This window comes from Podarcis vaucheri, assembly GCF_965113315.1.
Source record: "Podarcis vaucheri genome assembly, chromosome: 4".
Classification (NCBI taxonomy): domain Eukaryota; kingdom Metazoa; phylum Chordata; class Lepidosauria; order Squamata; family Lacertidae; genus Podarcis; species Podarcis vaucheri.
Window position 1 is genome coordinate 77608044 of NC_138762.1, and position 12319 is coordinate 77620362.

A 12319-nucleotide genomic window follows, 5' to 3' on the forward strand; every position below is an offset into this window, starting at 1 on the left:
AGGGAGATTCTGTCCTTGGAATAATCCTTTTTGGGGGTAAAGTTTTCCCATAAAGACAACGAAGGATACTGTGTTCCCTTGAAGTCTAACCAATTTGTTATAGCACAACCTTTCATAGAGGGACGCGGGTGACGCTGTGGTCTAAACCACAGAGCCTAGGGCTTGCCGATCTGAAGCTTGGCGGTTCGAATCCTCGCAACGGGGTGAGCTCCTGTTGCTTGGTCCCTTCTCCTGCCAACCTAGCCGTTTGAAAGCACGTCAAAGTGCAAGTAGATAAATAGGTACTGCTGTGGCAGGAAGGTAAACGGTGTTTCCGTGCGCTGCTTTGGTTTGCCAGAAGCAGCTTAGTCATGCTGGCTACATGACCTGGAAGCTGTACGCCGGCTCCCTCGGCCAATAAAGTGAGATGAGCGCCGCAACCCCAGAGTCGGTCACGACTGGACCTAATGGTCAGGGGTCCCTTTACCTTAACCTCTCATAGACTGGAAACCATCACAAAGTCTTACAACAAAATAAAATTTTTGGTGACACAAGACTCTGCTTTGCTTTTGCTGCTGCGGCAAACGAATATGACTACCTCTATGGATAGTTCACAGAAAGGTATGTATATGTCAGAAATCACTAATCTAGGGAATATGCTGTCCTCATATATGGAAATTTGGAGAAGTGTAATTTCAAAGGATGGCTGTATTTTGGCCTGCATATTGTTTTGGATGAATTATCAAATGTTTAAATTCAGGCTGAGAATCACTTCTTGGAGTGGAGAAGGAAAAGATGCACATACCTCTGTTTCATTTGTAATTTTTTTAAATCAAATATTCTGATGAACTTCAACAGCATAAAATAGCAAAGCAACACCTTTGTTGTCTTTGCGTATAACTTTGTGTATAACTTTTGTTGTTTAGAATATCTATCTATATTTTTCCTAAAGGAGGAATGCTTATTGCTAGGAGCCCTATTGCACTAATAATTGCAGAATGTACAGAAAGCACTGCAGATAAAAAAGTAATTTCAGGAGAGAGGCAATTATACATTAACTGCTGGAAAAAAAGAATAATCTAAATGGGATGCACTCATCAGAGCCCTGTATCTATGTCTATAACATAGACACTATTGCCTTCTTAGAATGCTCAAGTAAGGAATCTCTCCAAATTTGTAAAATAATTTTGATATTCAATATCAGGGGTAGCTAATGTGTTGCCTTCATAATAATAATAATAATAATAATAATAATAATAATAATAATTTATTATTTGTACCCCGCCCATCTGGCTGGGTTTCCCCAGCCACTCTGGGCGGCTTCCATAGAAACCAAAAATACACTAAAATATCACACATTAAAAACTTCCCTGAACAGGGCTGCCTTAAGATGTCTTCTGAATGTCAGGTAGTTGTTTATTGCTTTGACATCTGATGGGAGAGCGTTCCACAGGGCAGGCGCCACTACCGAGAAGGCCCTCTGCCTGGTTCCCTGTAGCGTCCGGGCAGAACGATGGGGGCAGAATGATATGCTCTTGGGCTACAACTCCCATCATCCCTGATCACTGGCTAGGAATAATGGGACTTCAGGGAACTATATTGACTTCATCAAATTTCTAATTTATCATCTTCAAACACTAGCTGTTGCTTGCAGTGGCCTCATTTGGATGCAGTGCTAAACCATAGTTTAGTGCTAAAAGACTGGCATGGCTGGTTCTTGGGTCTGAGTGCTCCCCACTCTTCTTCCAGTGTGGCCACAAGGAGCAAGTCAAGAACATTTACTTCCTGCTTCAAATTAACCACCATTTGTCATTACGTCTGAACTGGGACAAGCTGGTTCATATTAATGATGGTTAGCTTGGCCAAGCCAACTTCAGAAAATAGTTCATAATCCTAGCTTGTTCAGATAAATTATTGTTAAACTAACTGCAGTTTCCAGATTGGACATAAAGACAACTGTGGTTAGTTGAAAACAGAAGCAAACATTTTCAGTCTCCACATATTGTGGCAGGATGTGTGTGTGAGTTAGAAAATAATGTGCTGTTATTCAGTAAGCAGCCAGGGGGAACACTACTATGTGCAGAAACAACCCTCTCCTCTTCATGGCAATTTTCTCCATTATTAGTATGTTTCACAATCTGATGCAGGAGATGGTTGTCAGCGCTATGCAAACATTCTGATTTCAAACAAGTTATTCATATAGCAAATTATTCAAGTTATGCTTTCCTTAAGTTGTATTCAGAGCAGTTGGCTCATCTTAATCTCCAGTTTTCTCTTTAGTACTTCCTGCTGTCGCTGCTTATATGACTACTGAAACACACTCTCCTTACCATTTCATTATTTCCTCAGTGCTAGTTCTTCCCAACAGTGTCAAACACTGGCTGGTAATTAACAAGCACCACACTCTACTACATTTTGCCACACTGCTTTTAATCCTCGACCTTTCCCTTAGAAAAGTGCTGCCCTATATTACACCAAAAGCCTTCTAACATCTTCACCTCTGGATAGATTTCTCCTTGCTCAGTAGGTGACCCTTCTTCTCAAAGCTCATCTGTTGGCACAGAGCATCTTTCATCTTCAAACACAGCTTCTGTAATAGTGCTATCTGCTGCATAACAGATCGTGAAGCTAACACAATATAGCTTATGAGCAGGATGCTTTCAGGTTGGGAACAGGATAGAGCCATGCATCTTTAATATCATTATAGATTTTGGTGGAATTAGCAAAAGTTGGAATTAATGAAGACTTGTTTGAGCTATGGCCCACACAGAAATTCCTGGACTTCGCCTATGCTAAGGTCCAGTACAGCCATTAAGTGCAGCCATTAAGAAACAAAGCCATCATTAGGGCAAGAGTTTCTCTGCTGGTGGACAGAGCGGGAAGTTTCCATGTTATGGTGGGTGCAGAAAGGTTTAAGATTTCAGCTTCCATGACATAGGTAAACAGGGAGGCAGGCTGTGCCCATGGGGGGTGGGGGGAGAGTGTCATTTCACATGAGGTTTAGGTTTTTCTGGCCAGGGCCTTTGGGAAGCAGGAGAGTGGAGCCAGAACTCCAGGCAAAGGCCATACAGGGTATAACCATCTTGGCTGGTCTTTGACCTCAATAAAGATTGATTGATTGATTGATTGATTGATTGAACCACCTTGGCAGGATGGGAAAGAACCATGGAGGTGGCGTGCAGAATGCCTTTGACTTCAATGCTACACTGTTGTGGGGAACAAGCGCCTCTTGAGATGGAATGCTGCATACTCTCTCCAAAGTTGAACCCAGGTGTAAATATGTGTACAACTCACTGTATTTCTTAGATGCACTAGCCTCCGCTGTACCTTGGTTTCCCAATGAAAACACAACCCTGGGTGAGTGCCTGCAACCCCTGGAATCTTATGCAGAGATTGGGGTGGTGTGCAACACTATTCAGGGCAACCTTAATACCCATCAGGGATATCAGAGGAAAGAGCTAATAGAGTGTCTCACATAGCAGTTTTCTCTTCCCTTACAGTACACAGGCCACATTTTTAAACAACATTAAAATGTAACTAAATCACTACTTCTAGGCTGCATTTCTACCTAAGAATTAGGTTGTCAGGAATGAAATAAAGAACCCCATGTGTTTCTTGTCCTTCCTTGGGATTTAGGCATACATAATCTCAAGACAAGTGAGATTCAATTTTGGCGGTCTACTTCAGCAATACAAACCTGCTTTTGCAACAACACTTCTGGTTTGTCTTTTCATCCCTCTGGTTTGCCTTTTCTATCTCATCAAAGCTTCTCTAGAAAGTTGGGTATCCTCCTAACCAATGTGGGATGGGGATGGGCTTCGAAGAGACTGCCGGGGGAGGGAAGAATCTAGGTCTGAAAACCAGACTTAGATCCTAAGGTAAGTTTAGTTCACAGAAGGGAAGTTCTCCATCCCCTCCAACTAGCCACCGACCTCTAGCGACCCCCACTGACTTTGTTCAAAAGGGCCTCCTGAACGTCTGGAGGGCTCAAAGGTGGCTGCAGACTTCTCTTCCAAAACTTATTGAAGTTAGCTTACCCTAGGATCCAAGCCTATATGTTAATCACAGGATGCTTTCTAAATTGCCGCTTTGTGAGTGGAATCACATCATATGCACATTTAATTTGCACAAATTCACTTATAGGCGCTTGGCTGCAGCTCCGGCAGAATAGGCTACCACAATCTCACCCACAACTGAAAGGGCTCATTTTGGCTTTTCTGTATCTCTCAGCCTTCCTTTCTTGTTGCCTCCTGACTCCTTCCGTCTCTTCCTTCCACAGTTGCTAGTTGCTGGCACGCATATGGAGAAGTGGGGGAAGGTGGCAGAGACACGGAAAAGGCCTCCCCAGGAGGCTCCCCTCCCCTCCCTACAGCCAGCAACCAGCACACAGAAGTCGGGAAGGTCCCCTCTCCCTCCTCCACCAATCCAGATCCTACTCAAGGAAGGTGCAGGAACTGAGGGAGGAGTTGTGAAAAAGTGGCAGTACCTTGCAGCCAGACTGGAAAGGGGGTGATTTATGGTAATTTTGGCTATACACAATTTTGGCAATTCTAAATATGCAGTGGATAGGTTTTTTCACTGCTTCCTCCTCATTTATTTTATTATGTTCCCATAAGAGCAAAATTTCCATCAAATGCAGCTGCAACGTGAAAGTTATTCTTACTTTGATTGCTGTGCCCCGTAGAGACATGCTGCTGGGAGTCCTGAAAGAGCAAAGAGGTGAATCGGTTATACCAATCGATAAATTAAAAACATAAAGCAGTGCAATGAACATGCTTTGTATTAACAATAGCAAAGACAGTTTGTTGTAAATCTCAATGCTTAGCTCGACTTATGGAAGCCCCCAGGTTCCTGTGTACGTATTGGGAAAGAAGCAATTATCTTGTTCGGATGACTTGTGACACTGCTTCAGCCACTCTGGCAGGAAGATGGGGAAAGGAAAGGCACATCTTTGTAAACCTCTGGCTACTTCTGGAGCCCTTTACCACCCGCACCCTCTTCCAAGTGGGCTAGGAGGCAACCAGGAGGAAGTCTCCTCCCTCTGACCCGCTGTTCAGAACTATTCAGTCAGGCTGCTAAGAGATGGGTGTGGCAAAAGGAGAGCAGCTGACGTAAAAATGGAAGCATCCAAGATCCAATACAGTTCAAACGCAGCCACAGATCCCTGCCTGTTACCTTTCCCCTTCTCCAGACAGTGAAAGGAAGAACCAGGTTACACAACATAGCACATGCTTATACAGACAATGTTTGCAGCAGTGGAGACAGTAAGATGTGTGCAATGGCGAGTCAGCTGAGTGGCAAGTGAGGGAGTGTTCAATGCCATTACTGGTGGACATCACATGGTAGAGATGCTTAGCCAGTCAATGTTGTGCAGACATTCCACCATTGACTCGGCAGTGGTACTTGGCATGGGCAATGCTGTCAACAGATTTCACTGGCTGTTGCTGCTGCACATTTTCACACAGTGATAGCCTAGAAACCTCTGTGCCACTGTGGAAGCCTTATACCATGCCTGGTAAGGCCATTGTCACTGCCCAGGCATTGCTCAGTGTCTGCAGGTTCTTCACAGCACTTTAGTGGCCGCCAGAGAATCTTTATAAACAATTCAAATAATATATCAACAGTTTATAATTTTAATAGCTTAATTTATAATCTTCCATTAACTTCCTCATTAATTCCCTCAGCACAATTAATCTCCAATCTAATCTTAAACAATTTAAAATATGAAATCACTATAAATTAATTGTAAACAATTAATCTTTTTATAACCCATGGCTATCCAATTAATGATATCTTTAATCACCAACATAACCCCTCAGGGGAAAAAACCCAATAATCAAAACCAATAAATTTATTAAGTTAATCCACAATGCTCACTAAAAACAATGAATTATCTCTTGCTGAATAATGTATCTGTTCACCTAGTTAGAGCAGTTATACAATGCAATACATCGACACAAGCTTGTATTCAGTGTAGCACCACGCAGATCATTTCATCAAAACATTAAGCACTTGTTTAACTTCAGTTGGTAACTGATTCCAGCGGACTGGCACCACAACACTAAAAGACCATTTTCTATTGCATACAAAGCAGCACCTCTATTAAGAATAGTATTTTCTGAACATGGGGCATTGTCATGGTTGGATGCAGAAGAGCGGTGGGAGGCACCAGCTGGGGAACCCCCAAGGGGAAGAAGACTCAGAGCCAGGGAAGTGGTGATGGGATGACGATGAGTGGTCGGAGGGAGAAGAAGGAGCAGACTTGGAGGAGATGGGGTCGGAAGCATAAGAGGTAACTCTTTACTGAGCAGGAAGAGACTGTGGCAGAGGGCAGTTCAGACTCCGAGGCTGAAGTGGAGGGTGGACAAGAGGCAGAGTGGGATAAAGCAGCTACTTGGATCTCCTGATCCCTAACTATTTAAAACGTGAATCCAGAAACAAAGCACACACAGATTGATTAACATTAGAGTGATCAGTTTGGGTAGCACTGTTCTGTACCAGCTAAACTTTCTAAACACCAAGGGCATCCTGAATTAGAACACTTTACTATAATGAAGTCTGGAGATAATTAGAATGAAAACGACAAAAGTCTAAGCAAGTGAGGAAAGAGACTAGCTGCAGAACCTGGTAAACAGCAATCCTTGTCTTCCCTGCTACCTGATCCTCCAAAATAAGTGCTGGGTCAAGGAGCCTGATCTTTCAGGGGAAGTGTAATCCTGCACACAGGGTATGCAAAGTTTCAGAACAGGCCATCAATCCTTATCTGGATTAGTTTTAAGTCGTTTTTTTTCACTCATTCAACCTTGTTTAGCTGACAAGCAATAGGTCAGGTGTTTCCACTCCCTCCCTAAGTTTAGAGACCGAACTGTGTGTCATCAGCATACTGATGACATCATCTCCAGCAATCTATTATGTTGAAAATGTTGAGGATAATACAGAATCCTACAGGGACTCATAAGCCAAAGACCAAGGACTTGTGTAATGTTCTCTCAGCGCTACCTGGGATTTACCCTCCAGAATCAAATGAACCCACCTAAAAATGAGCACCACTACCCAACACACACCCATTTCTGTTAGGTGATGTAGACAGATGTCATGGTCAATGGAATAAAATATTGTGAATCAATGGTCGCACTCAGCTCTTCCCTACATCTCTTTGCAGATGCCATCAAGTAGGGCATGTATTCTAAATTTATATCTGCTGTTTTTCCTCTGACAGATATATCATATTTAGTTTTTATTCACAAGAGGGGGAAAGATCATATAAGAATACACCAAATAATAACATACCTACAGTGAATAGAACTGCCCACAACTTCCCAGGAAAGCCATAATAATTGTCATCATTTACAAACAGCTTAAAGTTCTCTAGGTGCTGTTCCAAGATTGGAATACAGAACCATCTTTGTCTGCAGGCTTACATTCTAATAGACAAACAAAAGGAAGAGGGGATGGGGGAATGAAAAAAGAAGCAAATTCAGGAACTAATTATTTTTGTAGTTACATAAATGGTTATTTCTTAGATGCAATTGTTACAGGGCGGGGGCAGTTCAGGAAGAGGAGAAGCCAAGTGGTGGTTTGTCCCAACCAATGGACAAAGTAGGTTTTGTTGCCCCACCTCTCCTGCTGCTGCAGCTAGGATAGGATAACATAAACATCAACCAAAAGTTATGCAAGTTCAAATACAGCCTTAAACGGTGCAGTTGAACTTCATATTAGTCTCCAGCAGACCAGCAAATACATGTACTTAGCAAAAGTGATGTGTAATTATGTCACACTTGAAACTGTTTTGATGTTTTTATGAAACGTCTTCATCATTTTGGCAAAACATTGTGCTAAGTCTTCCAAGTATGTCAGCTCAAATTTCTTTTGAATAATTCAAAGCAATTATGAGACTTTTAAAGAGTAGATATGTGATAAAAGTGTGTAATGTTTTATATTTGCAAGTGTCTTGCTGATTCTGAGAATGCACTGCTGTATATTATTTATGGTCTCCTAATCTTCAGAGTACTCCTTCAGCACCTGAAAATGGCATTTCAGTTAAGTATAAACAATGGCAAGTACCACTTTCAAAGGCAGTTTTACTGTTCTTCTGGAATATTTCAAACAAAATAAACTGCAACAATAAAGCTAATTAGCATAAATATGTGTGGTTTTAACAGAGAATAAGGATTAACGGCTTTCTAAATGACATGCATTCTAAATTATGAGCTATTTCAAGTAAACTTGTCATTGTTGGTTGGCTGAGTCACAGAATAAGCAAGATATATTAAATTCTGCCTCCTCTTCAGAGCAGAATATATATAATATATTTTTGTTAGAATTATGGCAAACCCTGTCACTAAATTTGCAAAAGCAAATCTCTGTTTACTGTGGTTCACATTTCACAGATATGAAATTAAGGATGAGATATGGTGATTTGCCCAATATCATATTGTACGTCTAGATATATGGCATTTGAAATCTATTTGCTATTTGAATATAGTTTTGTTGGACAGCTGTCAGTAGTTTGATGGTACGTACAGCAAGCTAGCCTTTCTATAACAATTTAATCCTATATATTTGGCATTCACTGAATTGTTGCTGCTTTGTTAACAGTGTTTTATATATTGTAATTGTTTCACTGATGAATTGCTAATTATTCCATATGCTTTCTGCTGTATTGGTGATATTCTATTATGTTCTATTAGGTTATTATTATTTGTTGTTTGCAAGCCACTTTGGGATTCATTTGAATGAAAAGCGGCATAAAAATATAATAAATCAAATCCATCAGACAAATCAAATCTTTCTTCTAGGACTTTGAGCTGTGCTCTCTATTTTAGTTGCATCTAAAGCTGCAGTGTTTCAGCCAAACATACATGGAATTGACCTAGTAATTCAAGGAAAATTGGTTTCATGAACCAAAACAACTTTTTTTCCATCAAATTATTTCAATGATTCATTAGCACGCTTACTTGGAAGTAAATAATAATACAGTGGTACCTCAGGTTACAAACACCTCGGGTTACAAACACTTCGGGTTACAGATTCCACTAACCTGTAAGTAGTACCTTGGGTTAAGAACTTTACTCAGGATGAGAACAGAAATCGCGCGCCGGTGGCGTGGCAGCAGTGGGAGGCCTCATTAGCTAAAGTGGTACCTCAGGTTAAGAACTGTTTCAGGTTAAGAACGGACCTCCGGAATGAATTAAGTTTGTAAGCAGAGGTACCACTGTAATTAACTTATATACTGCTTAATGACAAGATGGCTTCTAAATCATACAAACGGCTTGCATTTTGGTGAAATACAGAATAATTAAACATACAGCATCAACAGATTGAACCATAAAGCAATCTGATTAAAACATTAAAATATAAAAGTCTATTATTAAAATATGAAATAAAACAATCCCATTAAGAGAACGCAGTTATTAAAACAGGAGACTCAGGTCGAGATATCAAGGGAACACTTGTGTAAACAAGTGCATTTTCAGAAGCTGGGAGAATGCCAATACAGTTGGAGTCTTTCATATTTCAGCAGGAACTGCACTGCACAACAGCAGTGCCACCAACACTAAGAAAGTTCCATTTATTGATCTTAATGCCCTTACTGGGCAATAATTAGCATTGAACTCAGTGGGCCTTACTTCTGAATAGATGTGATGAAGACTGCACTGTTAATCCCTGAGATTTTCTCTCAAAAGTATGGCACGTGGTACCTGTTAAATCCTTTGGGTCTGCTATCAAATAAAGCCTCTCTGAGTTTTCATAAGCCATTCTTTTTTATGACATCCATATCGTCAAGATTTTCCTACCATTTCAGGTTTAACAAAAGGTTGGCATATACATTGTGAAAGTGTATTTTTAACAAGCTGGCTTCAGTAACTCAGAAGGGTATTTAACAGTTGTCTACTAAATAAAATTTGCTACAGGAAAAACAATCCATTTATCCTGTAAAAGTGTCTTTTTCTGTAGCTATTCAGGTGCTATCCCCTATAAGGGTGGCCCTCAGAGTAAATGAAACAGCCCCCCCCCTTTATAGTGGCAACTATTCTGAATTTCCCAAAATTCAAAAAGCACCTTAGACCATAGCTTCCAAGGGAGGTGGCGACATTGGCTCCTCTGATTCTCTTCCACCCAAAATAATTTTACCAGAATTTCACTACTGAAAAATAGCAGAAACAAAACAGTTGATTTCTGAAGTGGATGAAATAGCTAGAAAATGCTCTTCGTCAATTTGGTTTTGACCTTCTTTGGGTAAGAAATATTTTGGTATTTTATTTCTGAAATGTCAGGTGTACATTTTTCACTATTCATTTTCAGGTTCCTCCCTCTGTCTAGGAACTCCTTCTAGGAACGTTTCTAGCCAAATGTTGTGTTATTGCCTGACCTTTCCTCATGGGAAAATATCCTCCCTAAAATGTCTGCCGAGTCACCTTGTGGTATAGCTCTGAAGCGATACTGATTTTTTAAAAGTCTGAACCTGTCAAAGGTGTGTTGAATGTACAGCGCCTATCATTCATGTCATCCGGAAGGATTTTCCCAAATTCACTACTGGCATAGATGAAATAGTTCTGGCAACTGGCAACTTTATGGTGATTTATTTTACAGTAGAACTGCTTCTTTTAAGTGCTGGTCCAAAGTATTGGCCCAGCGATTTCCAGAAATTGTATTAGTGGAAACATTTGCTGAAGAGTAGGTTAATATTAGGAGGTAGGTGAATTTTCAAACATGCAGCAGGGAATGGGCGTCAGCAGTGAACTTACTATTAATGCTGAGATGGCCTAGGGTTTTCCATTTCTTCTTCTTTTACAAGGGAAAAAAATGTTGCAGCCACTTCAAGCTGTAGCCATGCTGTCCTTGGGAGCTCAGTAGTAGTCACTTCTAATCTGAGACAGCATATCCTATGACAATAACACTATATCCATGATGTAGCTCCATTCCTTGGGGCATTATTGGGATGGGGTAGCCAGCTTTAATCGCCAAGATGCAACATCATTCCCACTGGAAATTTTGTCCCCAATTAGAAGGGAATACTGCTGGGCTGCTGAGGGCAGCCTAACCACCACTCGAAGAGGTCGTGAAGCTTTCTGAAGGAAGGAATAATTTGTGGTAAGCACACCCAACCTGAAATTTATGACAATCTGAATGGTCTACCAAAAGTCTCTAATACCCTCCTCCACCTTCACAGGGAATGGTCCTATGAAATTGGTAGTTGGAGCGAGTGGGTTATTCACTCTTTGACCACCAGAACCCAAGGGGCAGCAATGAAGGATGGCGTAATGCCTCAGAGTTCTGTGATGAGGATGGGCAGTTAGGCAATCACTTTAGAGTCAATGGTGCAAGTGGGTGTACATATACTAATTTTTACCATTTTAACTGAGTCATAGCATTAACTAACTAGCAAATATACAGGAAAAAGACAAATAAGCCCTAACCCACGGCTGGTTACAAGCACAGTGTTGTCAGGATGGTGAAAGTCACTTTCACAGTTCCTTGGGCTGTTGCATTTTGCTATTCCTCACCAGCTGAGGGCTGTTCTTTCTGTCCCTTCCTCTTCCTTTTCTAACACTTGGTTTTTCCACTCCAGTGCTTTCCTTTGTCTTTCTTCTCAGCTGCTCTTCTTCACTCCCGGTTCCTCCTACAATTCTCCTCCAAACATTTTTACAATTGACCTTTCCCTCTCCATCTCCCACCATTCTCTCTGTTGAGACTCTTTTTCCCATTTGACATTCCAAAGACCTTAGGTTTGGGTATTACATTCACAGGTATCCGTGTGGATCCTGGTGTGACGTTGGGACCACAGCAACTGGCAGGGGATACAGCTTGCTGACAAAAGGCTCCTTTTCATCTTGACTATCACCTTACGTTTTTCCATGCAATCCAGTTGCTTTTGAACTTTGTCACTAAAAGCCACTGGGACATTCCAAGATGGAAGAATGGAGCATGGGCGATACCTGTAGGGTTTTCCTTTTATGGAATATTTTCTTTATAAGCAAGAAACTCCTGGAGACACAACTTTGTAATATGTATGAGCATCCCACTGATCCTATTTCTATTACATCAACTCCTTGTAGCAAATTTAAATTAATCGTGGCTCTTAGATTCAATACGGCCTGACATCAAAACCTACTAACTGAAATTCCAACTGAGCGCCCTCATAATTTCAATTACATTTATCAAACATTTGCAGTCCTTCCTGGGAAATTGCCTCCATATTTGCCTTTTAGTTGCTCATGTGAGTTGGCATGACTTTTGACTCAATGCAGACTGAATGCCTGACAGTTGACAGAGGTTGAGGGATGCTGTCGTGTTCAGCTTGGGGTAGCCAGACATTGCCCAGCCAGATGTTCGAAGG

The 12319-nt window shown here is 41.2% G+C and overlaps 1 protein-coding gene and 1 long non-coding RNA gene across 9 annotated transcripts in view; one reads left to right on the plus strand and one right to left on the minus strand.

Annotated features, from left to right (window-relative positions):
* AFF3 (ALF transcription elongation factor 3) overlaps positions 1-12319 on the minus strand; it is a 224539-nt gene that overhangs the window by 82728 nt on the left and 129492 nt on the right. For all 8 annotated transcript variants that reach the window (XM_082220026.1, XM_082220024.1, XM_082220025.1 and 5 more), the window contains one exon: positions 4643-4682. In XM_082220026.1, coding sequence (XP_082076152.1) covers positions 4643-4682 — 40 coding nt within the window. The remainder of the gene's footprint in view (positions 1-4642; positions 4683-12319) is intronic.
* LOC309530937 overlaps positions 1-12319 on the plus strand; it is a 103663-nt gene that overhangs the window by 10295 nt on the left and 81049 nt on the right. The window lies entirely within an intron of this gene.